Source organism: Sarcophilus harrisii, chromosome 2 (genome assembly GCF_902635505.1).
Source record: "Sarcophilus harrisii chromosome 2, mSarHar1.11, whole genome shotgun sequence".
In the NCBI taxonomy this organism is placed as follows: Eukaryota; Metazoa; Chordata; class Mammalia; order Dasyuromorphia; family Dasyuridae; genus Sarcophilus; species Sarcophilus harrisii.
The window spans coordinates 494,479,764-494,499,848 of record NC_045427.1 but is presented as its reverse complement, the minus strand read 5'-3'; the positions used below and the strand labels follow the sequence as shown (position 1 = coordinate 494,499,848).

General features: G+C 43.5%; 1 protein-coding gene across 2 annotated transcripts in view; it reads left to right on the top strand.

The window, feature by feature from the left end:
- Nucleotides 1-1,213: 1,213 nt before the first annotated feature.
- LOC100925998 (myosin-7) overlaps nt 1,214-20,085 on the top strand; it is a 30,638-nt gene continuing 11,766 nt past the window's right edge. For both annotated transcript variants that reach the window (XM_031955061.1, XM_031955060.1), the window contains exons 1-26: nt 1,214-1,284; nt 3,828-3,870; nt 4,318-4,526; nt 4,888-5,031; nt 6,712-6,868; nt 7,070-7,097; nt 7,492-7,600; nt 7,688-7,780; nt 7,885-7,948; nt 8,111-8,209; nt 8,370-8,473; nt 9,502-9,640; nt 10,410-10,528; nt 10,641-10,790; nt 11,015-11,185; nt 11,917-12,226; nt 12,543-12,610; nt 13,073-13,160; nt 13,415-13,532; nt 13,707-13,830; nt 14,233-14,369; nt 14,618-14,873; nt 16,000-16,242; nt 17,235-17,411; nt 17,970-18,115; nt 19,376-19,466. In XM_031955061.1, coding sequence (XP_031810921.1) covers nt 4,326-4,526; nt 4,888-5,031; nt 6,712-6,868; nt 7,070-7,097; nt 7,492-7,600; nt 7,688-7,780; nt 7,885-7,948; nt 8,111-8,209; nt 8,370-8,473; nt 9,502-9,640; nt 10,410-10,528; nt 10,641-10,790; nt 11,015-11,185; nt 11,917-12,226; nt 12,543-12,610; nt 13,073-13,160; nt 13,415-13,532; nt 13,707-13,830; nt 14,233-14,369; nt 14,618-14,873; nt 16,000-16,242; nt 17,235-17,411; nt 17,970-18,115; nt 19,376-19,466 — 3,336 coding nt within the window. In that variant the 5' untranslated portion in view covers nt 1,214-1,284; nt 3,828-3,870; nt 4,318-4,325. The remainder of the gene's footprint in view (nt 1,285-3,827; nt 3,871-4,317; nt 4,527-4,887; nt 5,032-6,711; nt 6,869-7,069; nt 7,098-7,491; nt 7,601-7,687; nt 7,781-7,884; nt 7,949-8,110; nt 8,210-8,369; nt 8,474-9,501; nt 9,641-10,409; nt 10,529-10,640; nt 10,791-11,014; nt 11,186-11,916; nt 12,227-12,542; nt 12,611-13,072; nt 13,161-13,414; nt 13,533-13,706; nt 13,831-14,232; nt 14,370-14,617; nt 14,874-15,999; nt 16,243-17,234; nt 17,412-17,969; nt 18,116-19,375; nt 19,467-20,085) is intronic.

Sequence of the window (20,085 nt, the reverse complement as noted above, 5' to 3'; positions counted from 1 at the left end):
AATTCTTCTCCAGTTCTGCATTTTTTCATTCTGGGTCAGTTCATACAAGTCTTCTTAAAGTTTCTTTGAATTCTTCAAGTTCCTCATATTGTTTTCTTCTGTGTGAAAAACAAAAACAAAAACAAACACCACACACACACAGGGGCAGCAAGGTTGGCAGAGTGATAGAGAGCTGTGCCTGGAGTCAGGAATACCTGAGTTCAAATCTAACCCCCAACTGTAATTGATGGTGTGATCCTGGACATGTCATTTAACTTCTGTGTGCCCCAGTTTCTTCAACTGTAAAATGGGAGTAATAATAGTACCTTAGATTGTTGTGAGAGTCAAATGAGATGACTTGAAAAGCAATTAGTGCAGTATTTGGTGCATTGTAGGTGCTTGCCAAAATGCTCATTTCCTTCTTCCAGATTCAAGTGAGATAATGTATTTAAACTAGTGGATGTTACATAAATGCTTATTCCCCTTTCCTTCATTATATAATAATATTCTATTACATTTACATCATATTACATTTATATGCAAGTTTGTTCAACTATTTCCCAGCCATTGGCTACCTGCTTTGCTTCCAACTCCACAAAAAAAAATTTACTATAAGTTTTCATGCATACAGGAAGTCTTTCCCTCCCCAGGGCACATCCCTAACAGTGATATTTATAGAACATTAGAGCACCTTTCTAATATACTTCCAAATTGTTGTCCAGAATGGCTGGACCATTTTAGAGCTCCACCAGCCGTCTCAACTGCCTTCTGACACTCAGCTTGTCTTGCCCAAGTCATGAAGCTGGAAAAAGGGCTCAGGAATGGGAATCAGAGAACGAGGGGGACAGTGACAGAGTAGCAGAGATGGCAGAAGGTTCCGTGGACCTGCAGACCCCAGGGAGGGTCTGCCTATTCTCTCCCCCTTTTGGTGGGCTCCCCACTCCTGCCAGTTTGGAATGTGAGGCTTGGCCAGGAAGATATTTTTTGCTCCCTTGGGAACTTCCCCCGCCCTCTGGAACTCAGACCCTGCGAGATCTCCGTGCCATAACAATGACGACCACTTCCAATTGTTTCCTATCCCTCAGGGGGGTGGGGGAGAGCACTGCTTGGAAAGGGGGGGGGGCTGGGGGAAATGCTTCTGGTGACAACAGTCCTTTCTAAATCCGGCTAGGGACGGGGTGCGGGTGGGGGTGGGAAGCACCCTTCAGCTCCATATATAAGGCCCCTGAGACCAACACCGATTCCACATTCTTCTCTCCTTGTCTCTCTCTCTCTCTCTCTCTCTGGCTGATTTGCTAATATCAGGTAGGAGTGGTGAGCCTCCCTCTGATGTTTCTGAGCCACCTTGGATTGGGAGAGGACAGGAGGTGCTCACAGGGAAGGGATTGGCTTAGTGGGATAGGGCTGGTCATCCTTGTGGGTCTGTGCACCTGTGCAGCTATACCTGAAAGGTGAAGGCAAGTGCATGGGGTTACACCTGGGATGAGGAGGGCTCTGTGTGTGTGTGTGTGTGTGTGTGTATGTGTGTGTGAGGGGATTTCCAAGAAAGTTATGTGCCCAATGACCTACATGGGGTATATTCGATGTGTAAGATGTGGCTTGTGAAATGCTGTTTGTGTAAATTTATGGGTCCATATCATGATCAATCATATTAGAGAAGGGCATTTATGAACATGTGTCTCTATGGGCATGCCCCCCAAGTGGAAGTAAAGATAGCCTAGAGAATGAGATTTTGTAGAATACCTGAAAGTATGGGACACATAAAAGCATGTATGAGGTATGTCCAGGTATGTATAATGTATGTCTGTGAATCTAAGAATGAATCCTACTTCCATGTATATATATATATATATATATATATATATATATATATGATATCCAGTGTATGTGTACAATCAGGGATATAGATCCATATTGAATTAGATATATAGATTCAGATATATCTATATTCCTGAGCACATATGTATGTATACCTGATGATATCCATACATGCATGAAAGTGGAATTCAGATATGTGGATACATATGTATATATGTATATAAATGGAATTTTGGTCTTAGGATTCAGAAAGCCTAAATCTAAGAAAAAATACTGGCTTTGGAGTTAGAGTATTTGGATTTCACTCCTACTTTTGCTATATACTACTTAAGGGACATTGGCAAAGTCACGGATCCTCTTTAGGTCTCAGTTTCCTCATCTGAAAAAAGGAAAGGCTTAGATGAGATGATCTTTAAAGTTTATTCCAGCTATAAATCTCATGACCTTAGGACTTGAGTAGAATTTATGAGCTATACAACTCTAAATATTACTTAGTTTCTCTGTGCCTCATTTTCTACATTTGTTTAAAAAATAACTTTAAATCAGCATAAATACAAGAGTTATTATTATTATTATCCATAAAACACTTTCCCCACAGCATCCCAAAGATCTGGAAAGTACAAATATTTTTGCTTCTTTTAACAGATGAGAGAACTGAGGGACAAGGTAATTAAGTGAGTTGCCCAAAATGGTACAACTATTAAGTGGATGAGCTAAGGATATGAATGCTTGTTTTCTTACCACAAATCTAGCACTACCTCCTAATTATCGTTATGTAAATATGTCTGCAAGATATATTTGAATCTGCTTTGAGAGAATGTTTGGGAGAGATGGATCCAGACCTATGATTTCCTTGGCATGGGGACGACTTTCAGTGATGGAGATCAGCAGGAGCAGCTAGAGCAGTTCCTCGAGCTTCTCAGGCTCACCCATTTAGAATGAACCAAAGGCAGAGCTGAAATTTAGATCTTGGTCTAAGGCTAGCACTTATATAGCACTTTAAAGTTTGCAAAGTGCTTTATATATGTTAACTTATTTGATGTTCATAACAATCTTGTGAAGCAGATGCTGTTATGTTTCCCATTTATATATAACTGAGGAAACTGATGCACAGAGAGGTTAACCTACCCAGGGTCCCATAGCTGGTAAATGTTTGAGTCAGGTCTTCCTGACCCCAAGTCCTGAGCACTATCCACTGAGCCATCTAGCTGCACCTACATCACACTGTCTTTCATAGGAGGCATATCGATTATATTTTGAAAGTACAGGTCATTATTAGAAAGTGTGTGTATGTGTTTGGAATATATACATGTATGTGTGTGAGAGAGAGACAGAGAGACAGAGACAGAGAGAAAGACAGAGAGACAGAAACTGAGAGAGAGGAAGAGAGACACAGAGAGAAATGGAGAGAAAGAGAGAGACAGACAGAGAGGCAGAGAGACTGATTGAAAGAAAGCATCTATAGGGGATGTGTGTGATGGGTGTGTATGATGGGTGTGTCTGTCTAGGGATGCATGATGTGTGATATTCTCTGCGTGGATGGATGAAAGATCAGCTTAGCATGCTCTAAGTGTTTTTCTGATAAGGTGAGACTTTAGTTTCTAAAGGTTTATGAAAATTAGAATTATTCATTAATAGCCATACTTTATATAAACTGTGAACACAAACATGGAAAGAGTCTTTGAGCAGGGGTGGGATGATCTCCCAAATTGGTGTCTGAAGGAGTGAGGGAAGTTGAACCACCTTCAGAAAATCAACTTGCAGCTGTTAGGACTAAAGCTTTGATACTGAGTATATAATGTCTGGGAGAAGGGAAGGGGAAAAGAGAATAGCAAAACTGACCACCGTCATCCCAATCCCAAGGTTTGGGGTATGGGGTAAGGGGAAGAACACACAGGCTCCTGAGGATTATCAGAATGAAGGAAAGTGAGGGGTAAGGAAGAGAAGGGCAAAGATGAGGGGATTTGCTGGGCCGTGGGGTGAAGGGGCCTCCCCTTCCTATTCCCTGACAGCTCCTTTCTGCTTTCCAGGTCCTCCCTCTTCTGTTGTGTACTCTTTTGAGGAGAAACCTAGGTAAGTGGTTGGGAGAGGGCTATTGAGATGACAGGACATGCGAGAAAGGGAGGATGGAAGTAGAGTCCAGCAGCCCCACAGCTTGGGGAATTAGGGTGTTCTCATTTCTTCCAACCTGCTACAGGGGATCTCTAGATAGTGCCTGAGAAACCATAGGGAGTATACCAATGGAGGCATAAAATGAGGGAAAGGGAAAGGGACATACTGAGAAAAACTCTCCAACCCACACAGTTCACACCCAAAGCACAAGCACATCTTCCTAGTGGGATGTCTCCAGTCTGAACAAATATCTTTCATTTTGTTTTCCTTTGTTGCGAGAACTCAGTTGCTGGTCTATAGGAAAGGTGGGAGGAAGAAACAGGAGGTATACCGTGGGGTTCAATTTTGCAGAAAATGGAAAGGAGAAGGAGGAAATAGGGAAGTCATCCTGTTTTTCCCCTCACTCAGGCGTAGCCATGGGTGATACTGAGATGGCCGCATTTGGGGCAGCCGCCCCCTTCCTTCGCAAGTCGGAGAAGGAGCGGCTAGAGGCACAAACCCGGGCCTTTGATCTCAAGAAGGATGTCTTTGTGCCTGATGACAAGGAAGAGTTTGTCAAAGCCAAAATCGTGTCTCGGGAGGGGGGCAAAGTCACCGCCGAGACTGAGAATGGCAAGGTAGGCCCCACGATGGGTAGGGATGTATGGCCAGAGGTCCCAATGGGGCAGACACAGTCACACCCCTGAACCCGAAGTCCTCAGTCTTCTCCTGTGTCAGGGATCTATACTATCCCACTTTCATTTGGATAACCCCTGACCTCCCTTCTTCCCTGAAGATTATGGATCTCCCCCAACCTCCGGGTCCTCGGCCTCCCTCCAAAAGATCTGGCCTCACTCCTCTACCATCTCCAACCCCCTCAGCGAGGCTCATGCATCCTTTCCCCAGTTAGCCTTAACCGCTAATGTTTTTTCAAGAGCATGGAAAGGATGACTCGGGGGAGTACAGCCTGACGATGACTCTGGGGTGGTTCTGTTGTAGACGGTGACGGTAAAGGAGGATCAGATCATGCAGCAGAACCCCCCCAAGTTCGACAAGATCGAGGACATGGCCATGCTGACCTTCCTGCATGAGCCGGCTGTGCTGTACAACCTCAAGGAGCGCTACGCCTCTTGGATGATCTATGTGAGTGCCCCATCCAGGCTGGCCTCATGCCTCCCTCTGCAGATATTTTCTGTTCACCAGCCCCCTCCATAATGGAAACTGGCATCACCCTTGGCACTCTCATCCTCCATTCCATCTCCAGACTCTCCCACCTGTCCCCTTCCTTTTGTCCCACTGTCACCACCACCCTAATTCTGGGTCTGATTATCTCTTGCCCAAACTATTACAATAGATAGTTTCTTTATTAGTCTCCCTGCTCTTGTCTTCCAATCTCATTCCCTTTCAACACATCACTATCAGATTAATCCTCCTAAAGGACAGCTGACCACATCATTCCTGCATTTTAAAAGCTTCAGTAACTCCACATTGCCAGATGAATTCAGCCCAAACTTCTGAGCCTGGCATTTAAGGTTTTCTACAATCTGGCCACGTCTAATTTAACCCTCCTTTATATGTTCCACACTCCAGCTGAATCAGATTATTCATGTATTCATAAACACATCCCATACTTTCTAGGGGAAAAATGTTGGACTTGGGATCAAAAAGAATGGAATTTAAATTCTATCTAAGATACTTACTAGCTGTGTAACCAACAGCAAGTCCCTTGCAGCCTCAGATTCCCCACCTATAAAATAGAGATAAGGATAGAACCTATTTCACAAGATCAAATTATTAGAATCAAATGATATACTACATATATTTTCAAGCCTTAAATTGCTATATAAATATTAGTTAAATTTATTAACTATTATCATTTCCAGTTCCATGCCTTTCTTTTATTTCTTCTTCTTCTTCTTCTTCTTTTTTTTTTTTTTTTTTTTTTTTGGCAAGGCAACTGGGGTTAAGTATCTGAAGCCAGATTTTTAACTCAAGTTCTCCTGACTCCAAGGCTGGTGCTCTATCCACTGTACCACCTAGCTACCCCCATGCTTTTGCTTATGCCATTCCTATATCTCCATCCCACCTCCACCTGTTTAAATCCTATACCCACTCTTTAAAGCTTAGTTCAAATGTCATTTCTCCATAAAACTTTTCCCTATGTTCAATTTTGTATTAAAGTTATTTGCATATACCCTTTTCCCCCTACTGGGTTATGAGCTCTTTGAAGACAAAGACAATATCTTTCTAATCCTTATATCTATCTGTCTCCCTTAGCACCTAATATTGTGACTTGCACCCCATAACTGCTAGCTGAACATGCTGAGTTCAAGGTTTTCATTCTGATCTATACCTTCTTTTCCCCTTGGAGCTCAGATGTTTCTGTGCTCTGTGTCCAGATGCTGTTATTCACTTAAATATATAATCATCTTTTGGTTCAATTCTAACCTCTTGGTAGGCATTCCCCCCTTTTCCTCTTTTTGGATCTTTTTATGTGTGTATAGCACTCTTGTTTGAAGAGACAGAGATACCCAGGAACAAAGAGACAGAGAGAAGACTGAGAGATACAGAGAGATCCATGGAAAGAGAGCCACAAAGAGAGAAAAAGAGAGACATACGGGAAATTGAACACACAGAGAGACGGATAGGGAAACATCCAGGGGGCCAGAGAGAGAGGCACAGGGATACAAGGACACAGAAAAAGATACCAAGACATAAACACCTAGAAACAAAAAGAGATTCTTATGTAATTTCTGAGACTGCTTTTCCTTTCCTGCTCCCCACTCTCCCTGAGTCTCTTCTCTGTCCCCCTCTCGTCTGCAGACCTACTCTGGCCTCTTCTGCGTCACTGTCAACCCCTACAAGTGGCTGCCGGTGTACAACGCAGAGGTGGTGGCTGCCTACCGGGGCAAAAAGAGGAGTGAGGCTCCACCCCACATCTTCTCCATTTCGGACAACGCCTATCAGTACATGCTGACAGGTGAGAAAACTCCCCTGCTTTCCTGAGCATGGCCCAAAGCTCTCACCCCCACCTCCTTCCTCATCAGAAAGTTTGGGACATGGTGAAGGAAAGGCAAGGACAGTGTCTGTTTGGGGGGGGGCAGGAACAGAGAGAATGTCAGAGAGGAAGATGTTGGAGTTACTTCTCCCTAACTCCCTTCTTCCCATTTTCTTATGGCAGATAGAGAAAACCAGTCTATCCTCATCACGTGAGTAACCTACCCCTTCCATCAAACCCCAAATCCAGGATCCCATATTTAATCTAGAACCATTAAACTCTCTTTTCCTCTTCCCCCAAATTCATCCCCTCCTCCTCTATCCTTTAGTCCTATCTTCTCTTTAATTCTTCCTTTCTCTTCCATCTCTTCTCATTTATTTTTCCCTCCACACTCTCCCTCTTCTCTTCCCTTTATCTTTCCTCCCTGCTCTCATTTCTTCTACTTCCTCTTCCTTATTCCTTTTCTTCCTCCTCCTTCATCTTCTAGCTGTCCTCCCAGAAACCTTCCCAGCTCCCTCTGGTCCTTATCTGGTTCCCTGGACACAACTGGTGTATAATAATCCTTTTTTTGGCTACTCCATTTGACCAACTGATTGTCCCCACAGTGGAGAATCCGGAGCAGGGAAGACTGTCAACACCAAGAGAGTCATCCAGTACTTTGCAGTCATTGCTGCCATTGGGGACCGAAGCAAGAAGGACCAGACCCCAGGAAAGGTCAGTCTGTCAGTCACCCTGGGAGCGTGATCCAAAGAAGGAGGGCTACGGGCCCTCACTGTGGCTCTTCCCTCTCATTCTCCCTAGGGTACCCTGGAGGACCAGATCATCCAAGCCAACCCTGCCCTAGAAGCTTTTGGAAACGCCAAGACTGTGAGGAATGACAATTCTTCCCGCTTTGTGAGTAGCACTTGCCCCCAGTTTGGGATTGAGGTGACTGTGGGATGGCTTTTAATCGGAGCCTTTCTCTTAACTCTCTCACATTTCTCTCCTCAACTCCACAGGGCAAATTCATCCGAATCCATTTTGGGGCAACAGGGAAGCTGGCATCAGCTGACATTGAGACCTGTGAGTGAGATGAGTTTTTCAGAGCTGACCCCGAGTTCTCTCTCCCAGCCTGCTTTACCTGGGACTACATCATTCTTCCCGTCTGTCTGCTTTCCCCTTCTCCTCCAGCTACCTTCCTGCCTCCTTTTGTGACCATCCTTTCTCTCCTTTACCCTCTCTCAGACCTCCTGGAGAAGTCCCGGGTCATCTTTCAGCTTAAAGCAGAGAGAGATTATCACATTTTCTACCAGATCCTGTCCAACAAGAAGCCAGAGCTGTTGGGTAGGTCAGATGAAGCCTCCTTTTGTGCTGGGCTTCTGTGTCCGTGCCCCAGGTCCAGTGGGGTCCCATCCACCTGCTGGGCTGTGCCAGTTTGGACAGGGCCCTTAGGGGAGAGGCAGGGGCTTTCACAGCCTTCTAATTCATGCATCTTTTTCTCTAGACATGCTGCTGATTACCAACAACCCCTATGACTATGCATTCATCTCTCAGGGAGAGACCACCGTGGCTTCCATAGATGACTCTGAAGAGCTCATGGCCACTGATGTGAGTGAAGGGAGGAGGAGGAGGAAGGCTACTGGACTTCCAAAGGATTGGAATAAATGGAATTAATTCAGCTCCCTCAGATCCCACTGCGGGCCCGGACTGAAATACTACCTCCCTGCACAGGGTTCCCTGGGATCAGCACCTAGGTGATATGATGGAAAGCAGTGATGGACTTAGATTCAGGAAACCTGAGTTCAAATCCACCCTTAAATACTTACTTGTACCTGACCCTGGGCATATCATTTCAATTCTGTCTTCTCTGTAAAATAGGGATAATAACTACACATACCTCTGGAGGTTGTCGTGAGGATCAAATGTACTAACATATATAAAATTCTAACTGTAACTATCATTATCATCAGATGGATCAGGTTTGCCCTGTGGCCTTAAGACAAATCATTGACTTAGAGTAAGGAAGGACCTTAAAGGCCATAGAGCTCAAGACCTTAATTTTTAAAATGAGGATGCTGAGACCCAGTTACTGTAAGTGATTTTCCTAAGGTCAATTAGGTAGAAAGAGGTGGGGCTGATGTTCAAACCCAAGTCCTCTGGCTCTAAACCCAGACTCTTTCCACTGTCCCCAACTGCCTTGTCTCAGCAAGACACAGGAGACTGGTCAGGCAGCACCAAGGCTCCACCAGTGGCCTCCCCCAGCCCCAACTAAGCCTGTTGCTGGTCTGTAAGTCTAGGCAAGGGAGGCAGAGAGGGAGGCTGCCGGTGAGCAAAGTCAAGGTAACAAGCAGGAAGGCTAATACAGCACCAGTGAAAGGAGCTGTGAGTGCTAATTCCATAGGAGGGATGGAGAAGGGGCTTTCTCTCTGCTTCTGCCTTCCCTGCTGGGTAGGGAACACCTAGTCCCCAGGTAGGGATCCCCTCCAGGTGGAAGTCCAAGGCCTACAGGGCTCTTCTTGGATGGGACAGGGCCAGAAAGCTTGGGCCCATCTCACAGGTCTATCAGTAGCCCTGACCTAACGGAAATTTGGCCAACCTGGTTTTGTGAGGTGTTCAAGTGCTCTCCCTGTTTACAGAATGCATTTGATGTGCTGGGCTTCACTTCTGAGGAGAAGAACTCCATGTACAAGCTAACAGGGGCCATAATGCACTTTGGGAATATGAAATTTAAGCAGAAGCAGAGAGAGGAGCAGGCTGAGCCTGATGGCACTGAAGGTGAGAAGAGGGCCAGCCCGGGCTCTGGTTGTAGCCTCCTAATTAGTTTCCACTCAAATCTCTCCCCCTCCAATCTGTCCTTTTTATTGCTGCCAAAATGATTTTCTTAAATTGTAGGTTTGACTATATTACCTCCCACTCAATAAATTCCAATTGTCCCTTATCACCTCTAGGATCAAATATGAACCCCTTGTTTAACATTTAAGGGCCTTTTACAGATTGTGCTAAACTACCTTTCCAGACTGATTTCACATTATTTCCCTTCACCGCCCCTTTTACAACGAGCCAAACTGACTTTATTACTGTTCCTCACACATAAGGCTACATTTCATTCTGCCACATCTTTATCTCTATGCCTGGAATATACTTTCTACTCTTAGACTTTTAATTTCTTTTAAGATTCATCCTAAGAATCACTTCCATACAAAGCCTTTCCCTTCTCCTTGCTTTCCTCATCTATAAAATGATGAGGTTATTATTATTAATCCCTATAAAATGGGACTAATAATCATACCTGGCCTTTGGGGTTATTGTGAGGATAACATGAAATAATATTCGTAAAGTATTTTTTCAAATTTTAAAGAATTATATGACAACTATTATGTTAACTATTATTAATATTATAATCTCTGGCATATAGTAGGCATTTAATAAATTCTTTTTGATTAATTAACTAACTACTTAATGAAGAAACAATAGAATTGAACAGAAAATGAGTTAGTTCTCACAGGTATCTAAAACCATCTGTCTCCACTGTCTGTTTTTCCAGAGGCTGACAAATCAGCCTACCTCATGGGCCTAAACTCGGCTGACCTCCTGAAGGGGCTTTGTCACCCAAGGGTAAAGGTGGGCAATGAGTATGTCACCAAGGGGCAGAATGTCCAACAGGTGAGTCTCCTCCTGGGGGCAGTCAGCGGGCAGATGCTAGGGGGCTGGGCTGGGGCTCTCCATTCCTAGGACCAGCTCTATGGGGTCATTGGGCGCCTTCTCCTACCTCTAGGTGGCGTATGCTACCGGTGCTCTCGCTAAGTCTGTCTATGAGAAGATGTTCAACTGGATGGTGACGAGGATCAACGCCACGCTGGAGACCAAGCAGCCGCGTCAGTACTTCATTGGTGTCCTCGATATCGCCGGCTTTGAGATCTTTGATGTGAGTGAGGGGGGTCTTGGGTGACAGTAGCTGTGAGAAAAGGGGGAATGCTGTCGGTTGTCAGGTGGCAAGAAAGCCGGGAGGGATTGGAGAGAAGAAAAGGACAGTCCTCCATGATCTGGCTCCCCCAGGTCAGCTCTCCCTACTCCCCCTGCCCTTCCCTGGTGTGGGCCGTGCTCACTGAGTGACTGACCTGTCCGCTCTCCCCCTTCTGCCCCTTCCAGTTCAACAGCTTCGAGCAGCTCTGCATCAACTTCACCAACGAGAAACTGCAACAGTTTTTCAATCACCACATGTTCGTGCTGGAGCAGGAGGAGTACAAGAAGGAGGGCATCGAGTGGGAGTTCATCGACTTTGGCATGGACCTGCAGGCCTGCATCGACCTCATTGAGAAGGTGCCCAGGCCTTGCTTCCTTGGCCCCGGCCCCAGACAGAGGGATGGCATTATGTCCGTGTGAAGACATGCAGTCTAAGTACAAGATGTTTGAAACAGCATCCTGACCTCTCCTTCTCAGTCTTTTTCTTTCAATTCCTTCTGGAATTAGTAGGACCAAGAGAAGTCCTTCCCTTCCCAGGAGATGTGGTCTTAGTCCCTCCCTAATTCTTCCTCTCCATCAAGGTACCCCCTAATCCAGTATATTCAACTTCCCTGACTTCCACTTATCACAAAAATAGGAAATTTGGAGGTAGAGCAAGGGACAGGGAAGTCAGCTCGTGGTTTTACTTCCAACAATTCCAGAAGTTGGAAAATATGGTAATGGCAAAAAATAGTGGTGATGATGACGATGATGATTCTCAAACTTTCAGACAGATATCAGGATTTCAAACAGGAAGAGACTTTAGAAATTATCATAGTCCAAATTTCTTTTTGCAGATGAGGAAACAGATTCAGAGAAGTTAAATGAATTATTCAAAGACATAATAGGTAATAAGGACCAGATCCAGGATTCAAATCAAAAAGTACAACTTAAATTTCACTGCTCTATAATACACTGTCTTCTAGAGACTAAGACCTCTTCTTCTACAAAATCTGTATCAATACCAATCAATATTCACCTTTACCTTCCATCATTCCTAATTATATTTCCTTCTTTCCTGCCTCACTTCCTTTCTTCCTCCTCCACAGCCCATGGGCATAATGTCCATCCTAGAAGAGGAGTGCATGTTCCCCAAGGCCACCGACATGACCTTCAAGGCCAAACTCTACGACAACCATCTGGGGAAATCCAACAACTTCCAGAAGCCCCGAAATATCAAGGGGAAGCCGGAAGCCCACTTCTCCCTGATACACTATGCTGGCACTGTGGACTACAACATCCTGGGCTGGCTGCAGAAGAACAAGGACCCACTTAACGAGACTGTGGTGGGTCTCTACCAGAAGTCCTCCCTCAAGCTGCTCAGCAACCTATTTGCCAACTATGCTGGGGCTGACGCACGTAAGAAGAGTGGGAAATGGGTCCCACAGAACTAGTCAGTGGGGCCTGAGAAGATGACCCCTGGCTTCAGACATATTTCTATTCTGCCCAATCCTAGTGTTAAGTTATACCCTAAGATTCACATATCTATGAGAAACAGGAAAAAGAGAGCACCAAGATATCAGCATTTGACATTTTGAGGGAGGGAACAGTCAGTCCAACAGGACTCCTGGCTGGTGGAACTGTATAGAAATAGTCAGTGTTGCCCCTTCCCTGCCCATGTCTTTGCCCTTGATTTCATGTTAATGTCTTTTTTTCTCCACCATCTTCCCTACAGCTGTTGAGAAGGGCAAAGGCAAAGCCAAGAAGGGCTCTTCTTTCCAGACTGTGTCTGCCCTGCACAGGGTGAGTACTCCCCTCCAATTCACATTATATTCCATGATCCTCACCCTTCCCTGACAACTAGGCCCTTCTCTCCTATTCCTCTTCTCCTCCCCCTCCACCTTTTATTCTCACATCCCTCCACTTGTCTCTTTTGTCTACCATTATTTTTTCCTCTTTTCTTTTTTCCTACTTCTCTTTATTTTTCTACTCCATCTCTTTTGCCTCTCCCCATCTCATCTCTCAACTCCCCTTCTCACTTTCATTCTTATCCATTTTTTCCTTTCCCACTTTTCCCTTTTTCCTGTTTTTCTTTTTCTTTCTCTTCATCTCCTGGTTCCATTATTTTTATTACCCCCCTTTTTTTTGCTTGCCTCCAATCCCCTCTTTTCCTTACAGTTCCTTTTCTCCTCTTCTCTTTCCCTCCCCTCTTCTCTCTTCTTTTATTTCTCATTTTTCCTCTTTTTCCTCCTTTTGTGACTGCAGGAAAACCTAAACAAACTTATGACCAACCTCCGTTCTACTCATCCCCACTTTGTCCGTTGCATCATTCCCAATGAGACCAAGTCTCCAGGTGAGACTCAGCCCATTTCTGGGGCATGCACTGCCCAAGGACAATTCCTTGCTTAAGACTTTTCCCAAACCATTATCCTGAAGGGGCATCCTAGAAAAAGAGAGCTCTGTTCTCTACCATTATTCTCCCCCAAAATCACATATCGCTCCAAGGAAGCCTTGGAGAAGTCAGAAAATCCTCATAGATTTTCCATAATCCTCACTTTCTCTAGATCCCCATGCATTTATCTTTTCTTCTTCCTCTCCTGTTTACAGGGGTGATGGACAATCCCTTGGTTATGCACCAACTACGCTGTAATGGAGTACTTGAGGGGATCCGAATCTGCAGGAAGGGATTCCCCAACCGCATCCTCTATGGGGACTTCCGGCAGAGGTGGGTGAGGGTGCTTTAAAAAAAGTATTCGGGAGAAAAAAAGGCATTTGAGTCTGGACGTAGGATAGGTCAGAAATGGGGTGGACTGTGGTTGGGAGCTCTGTAAGTCCGAATTCTCCATTCAGACAAGGACCACATAGACAATGAGGTAACTATCCTAACTCCTCCCTTCAGGTATCGGATTCTGAACCCAGCTGCCATCCCTGAGGGCCAGTTCATCGACAGCAGGAAGGGGGCAGAGAAGCTCCTCAGCTCCCTGGACATTGACCACAACCAGTACAAGTTTGGCCACACCAAGGTGAGGGAGGCAGGGCTGATTGGGAAAATGTAAAGACTTCTTCAAAGCAAAGGGTCTGACATCACAGCTGGGAGAAGAGCAGAATTCCTGCTAAGTTTTTTACTACCCACCATATCTTATTTATCCCACCAGTGTCATCTTATTTCTTTTTCTTTCTATTTCTTCCCTATGTTAGAGTTAGAGTCCTCCCTATGCCCCAACTCTTCTCTAGTATCTGGGAGAATGCACGAGGAAAAAGGAAATTTAAATCTCCAACATTAGACTTTGGAATCTCATATGTTATGTCTTTTACAACAGATACCCATCTTCAGCTTCCTCTCACTTCCTAATTTTTACTTGGGGATTCTTCCATTGAGATAACCTTCACTCCCCCTTTCTCTAACATACAAACCTTCTTCTCAGGTGTTTTTCAAGGCTGGGCTGCTGGGTCTTCTGGAGGAGATGAGAGATGAGAGACTTTCCCGCATCATCACCCGAATCCAGGCCCAGTCCAGAGGTGTTCTCTCTCGTATGGAATTCAAGAAGATCCTGGAAAGAAGGTGAAAAATGTTATAGGAAAGGTTCCCCAGACTCCACTTCAAGGCTGAGTCATACCAGAGCTAAATGTTCCTATTGGTCGTCAAAAAAGAAATACCAAGGCAGTATCCATAGGGTTAGTGGCAGGGGTGGATACATCACAAGTACAATTGTAAGAACTAGAAGGTATATAGAGAACATTTTTCAGGATTCTGATAAAAAACAGGGAGTGGATGTGTCCTTTGACTCCTCTCTCTCTTGGTTTCCACAGAGACTCCTTGTTGATAATTCAATGGAATATTCGAGCTTTCATGAGTGTCAAGAATTGGCCCTGGATGAAGCTTTTCTTCAAGATCAAGCCATTGTTGAAGAGTGCAGAGACAGAGAAAGAGATGGCTACCATGAAGGAAGAGTTTGGGAAGCTCAAGGAAGCCTTGGAGAAGTCAGAGGCAAGACGCAAGGAACTGGAAGAGAAGATGGTGTCTTTGCTACAGGAGAAGAATGACCTACAGTTACAAGTCCAGGCGGTGAGATCCAAGGGCCCCTCCAGCTTTCTCTTTTTCACTCTCCTTCCTCAATTTCCCTTTCAGGAAAGTTTCCCCAAATTTACATCAAGGACATGCCCAATGTCACTGGATCTACAATCTTGGTTCCTTCCCCCTCCAGAAAAAGGTTTCTAGAAATAACACATTCAAGAAGCATTAGCAAAGGGTTCTCACTAAGCAGTGAACAAATATCCTAACTCCCAAACCTCCACATCTCCTTTGCTTAGATTCCAAGTGTTCTCCACTGATAGTTTATGTATCTGATAATCACATTTTTTATTACGTTGAATGTTTCCCAAAGCACCTTAATTCCTAATGTCTCATTTACAACACCCCTGTAAGAAGAAGTATTATTTGTCCCTCTTTCAGGGAGATTAAATAAATTGCCCCAGTCACTCAGCAAGGCTGGGGCCAGCACCCAGATCTTTTTATCCCTAAACAGCTTTTCCTTTAACTAGAGTTAAATCATTGCCTCTCTAGAGTAGTTGTGATCTGTGTTGTAAGAGAGCTTAACCACACTGATGAGATCACAGATTCATAGAAATATTGAAGTGGAATCATTTTTAAAGATTCTTTCCTTGTCCTCATTTATTTCTCATTCTCTCCTTCCTATCAAGTGCAATGGAAAAAGATAACCGAAAAAGAGTTAGGACTAGGAATTAGACTTGTATTTTCATTAATAGAATTCCTTTACCAATGACAGTAGCACCTTCTCTTCTACCTATAATCTTAGGGAAGTGATTATAATATGGAGAAGATAAATGGCTTGTCAAGGGGCCACAGCCAGCATGTGTCAGAAGCGGGATTTGAACCTGGGATAGGCCAGCTCTCTATTCATTTCAAGAAATCCCTGGATTTCTTCCCTCTCCAGTACTTCCTCCTTCTAAGCTACAATGTCCCAGAAGTTTCTTCCTGCCTTCTCTGAAAGTTGATATAGGCCGGGAAGCTTCAAGGTTTGGGATCTAAAGACAGGAAGTCCCTGTCCATGCCATCCAGCCCACTTCCCTAGAGGGATTTCTCCTTCTCTCGTCCCCCTCCTCATTGGAAGAAGGATAGCGCCCCAGCTAATGGACCTCCAAACCATCCTCATCCTTGCCCTTGTTCTCAGGAACAAGATAACCTGGCAGATGCTGAAGAGCGCTGTGACCAGCTGATCAAAAACAAGATCCAGCTGGAGGCCAAGGTGAAGGAACAGACAGAGCGCCTGGAGGATGAGGAGGAGATGAATGCTGAGCTCACAGCCAAGAAGCGAAAGCTGGAGGATGAGTGCTCAGAGCTCAAAAGGGATATAGATGACCTGGAGCTAACTCTGGCCAAGGTGGAGAAGGAGAAGCATGCAACAGAGAACAAGGTGAGCAAGGTTCCAGCCAACATGGCTACTAGTGATATCCAGTGTAACAGGATTTTAAATTCTCCAATTGTCAAAGATCTCTTCATAAATGCATGGCCCATTCATAGAATTACAAGTTCATAGATTTAGGGCTGGAAGTATTCTAGAAGTCATGTTCAACCCTTCATCTTTTAGAGGAAACAGAGGCACAAGGAAATAAAAAGATTTGCCCATGGTCACTCAGGGAGTAACCATCACAACATTACACTCAGGCCAGACAAATGGAACCACATTTGTCTTAGAAAACTGGAAGGATGAATCTTCCACAGCTTCCCTGTATCCCCCAACCCAGAACTTGAACTCTCCCCTGATATCAGTTATCCATGAAGTTGAAGAATAGTTAGTTCCATATTTAGTTCCATAGAACTCAAAACAGAGGAACAATTGAGGAATAATTTCCTAACTATTCAAACCACACTTATAGCAAATTCAATATTATCCTATTTTCTTTCATAATGGTTCATGGAGTTGACTGTCCACTAGTACAACTATGATGATCTATTCTATCCACCAGAATGTCTACTTTTTTTAAGTGTACATTGACCATGTTCACATTTACTGATGCCTTTCCCTTCATGGTTCTTACTTCTTTCTCTTGTTCCCCAGGTCACTAGACTAGGTAGGAGCAATTTTCATCATTCCATAGAAAACACATTCATATTTCTGCCCAATTCCCATCAAATTCCTATGAAAATCTGGAGAAAAAATTTAAGAGAGAGAAGCAAAGTGTTTCCTTCCAGTTCATTGCCTAATTTCTTTAATAACTCTGGGCTCAATAGTACATTGAGCTTTCTCATATATAAGAATCTATCATAATTAACCAGGTTCCACTTTTGATCACTGTTATGATCCCTGGAATTGAATCCTTAGAAATTCCCTTTGAATAAACCCTTGTGATTCTACAAGTGGTCTTCCACTAGGGATCTCAATGGTTGGGGTTTCTTGAATGCTAGGTCAAGAACTTAACAGAGGAAATGGCTGGTCTGGACGAGATCATTGTCAAGCTGACTAAGGAAAAGAAAGCCCTGCAGGAAGCCCACCAGCAAGCACTGGATGACCTACAGGCTGAGGAGGACAAAGTCAACACCTTAACTAAGGCCAAGGTCAAGCTGGAACAGCAAGTGGATGATGTAAGTAGATGGCCAGTTGTGGGACTGCAATACCATATTAGTATAGCTTTTGCAGGGTTTTGGATAGGACTAGAGGAGAAAAATCTTTCTTTTTTATGTTACATTATCAGGAGAAAAAATAGAAAAGACTGAGAAAATGATTCTTAGATCCTAGTCATTAACCTAATCTCATCAGTATTATCTGAGATAGGTGAGGGATCTCCATTGTCACCCAAATTCAAACCCATTTTTCCTGCCTTAAACAGAATGTTTGGGAAGGGATGCAAGTTCTTAACAATTGTGTGAGTTTCAATTCAAAAAGGGATTGTTAGGGATCCTAAGATTCCATATGAAATCTAATCTTCAGTGATCATTCCATATAAATTTGGAGGTTCATCTATATACCTCTAGTGATGTCTGTCAAGTAGAATCTTGGCCAATCTAAAACTGGACTTCTTCCGTCGCCAATTTATCAATTATGATTTTTCCATTATGGGGGTGATGGATCTCACAAGATTATTAAGTCAGGATCCCCCATCTCATCCTGAATTGTTGGCCTATTTTCTTTCTCTATGCTAGCTGGAGGGATCCCTGGAACAGGAGAAGAAGATTCGGATGGATCTAGAGAGGGCAAAGCGAAAGTTAGAAGGTGATCTAAAACTGACCCAAGAGAGTATCATGGACCTGGAGAATGATAAGCAACAGTTGGATGAGCGGCTGAAAAAGTACAGTGTGCCCCACAATCTTCCCATCCCTTACTTAGCTAAGAAAGATTATTTTTCTTATTGACCTGATTAGCCATACCTTTTCTGCTAGTAATATGTCTCTTTGATTATATTTTTTATGTCACTTTGTGTTCACGAGTTGTCTTTGGTGATAGTCTATAGCCTGCTTATAAACACCCACTCTGTCTCTTTATCAGCCTCTGACGGAGCCTTGATTTCCATTTTTAGAGATTGTGTTTTTCTGAGATCCCCAACTACCTAAGCTCTCTAGGAAAATGTTGGTATTGAATAGATGGGTTCTTTCATCAAACAATATCTCAAAAATGTGTAGCACAAGTGTTATAAGATGTAAAAGATGATCCCTATTCTTATTAAAATTGTTGTTCAGAACTATGAATAAATGAATGAATAATCTTGTTAGGTTCCAAAACGAGCAATAAGGTATGTAGGGCTAATAGCATATCCATTTTACAGATTAGGATACTCAGACCAAAAAAGTTTAAGTGATATCCAAGATCATAAAATCACAAAACCGTTGAATTTTAGAGTTAAAACAGAGGTAGGGGCAGCTAGGTGGCGCAATGGATAGAGCACTAGCCCTGAAGTCAAGAGGACCTGAGTTCAAATTTGACCTCAGACACTTAACACTGCCTGGCTGTGTGACCCTGGGCAAGTCACTTAACCCCAATTGCCTCAGCCAAAAAAAAAAAAAAAAAAAAATAGAGGTAATCTACATTAGTTTCAATGATTTTTTAAACAAGGAATTTAGACATCATTTAATCAACCCCTTATTATATAGATGATAATACTGATGCCTAGCTGAAACTTCCAAAGGATTTAAATGACTTGCTTCAGATTACACAATTAGTTAATGACTGAATTTAATGACAGAATCCAAATCTACTGACTCTCAATCAAAAAAAGATCTCTGCTCTACAATAGAGTCTCTTATTCTGTTGCATCCAAGTCTTCAGGACCCCATTTGAGGTTTTTCTTGGCAAAGATTCTAGAGTGATTTGCTATTTCTTTCTGCAGCTTATTTCTATACATGAGGAAACTGAGGCAAACAGGGTTAAGTGACTTGCCCAGGGTCATACAATTAGTGCCTGAGGTCAAATGTGAATGCAGGAAGATGGATCCTCTTCACTTCAAGCCCAGCACTCTATCCACTGTACCATCTAGCATAAGTAGTTGAGGTTCTTACAGGACACCTAACTGCTATCTCTTTCTCTCTCATACTCATACCTCCTTCTTCCACAGGAAGGACTTTGAATTGAATGCTCTCAATGCAAGAATTGAAGATGAGCAAGCTCTGGGCATTCAACTGCAGAAGAAACTCAAAGAACTCCAGGTAAGGCCTAGGAATAAAGTGGATCACAAGGCACAGAAATATTTGTCTAGTTCTTGACTTCCCCAACTGGACCCTCCATGGCTTCCCCTGCTCATAAGATTGTCAGATAAAGTCAAGGACTAGAACCCCATCATGAACCAGTCAAGAAGAAAATAGAGACACATCAACAATCCCATGAAGGACTACCAAGCCCTTTCTTAGCTGAAAATCAGGAACTTGCTCATTCTAGTTAACCCCAACAGGGACATCACTATACTTAAGTTCTGGATGAGGAAAGCAAATCATTACAAAAAAATCACAACTCATCAGACAGGATTCTAATTTGCTTTAAATTTCAACATTGTGGGAATTCAGAGGATGATAAGTCAACAAGGAAACTTAGAGATCATGTAACCCAAGTTTCTCATTTTCACAACTGAGAAAACTAAGGCTCAGGAAAGTTAAATCATTTTCCAAAAACCATTCAGGTAATAAATAACATGTTCAGGATTTGAACATGAGTTTACTGACTACCAATCCAATGGTTCTTTCCACCACATCATATTACTCCTTTCCTCCTGGGGTAGTACTGATATTATGAGAACCTCCTTAGGGAGGAAAATGAAGTCTGCTTATCCTG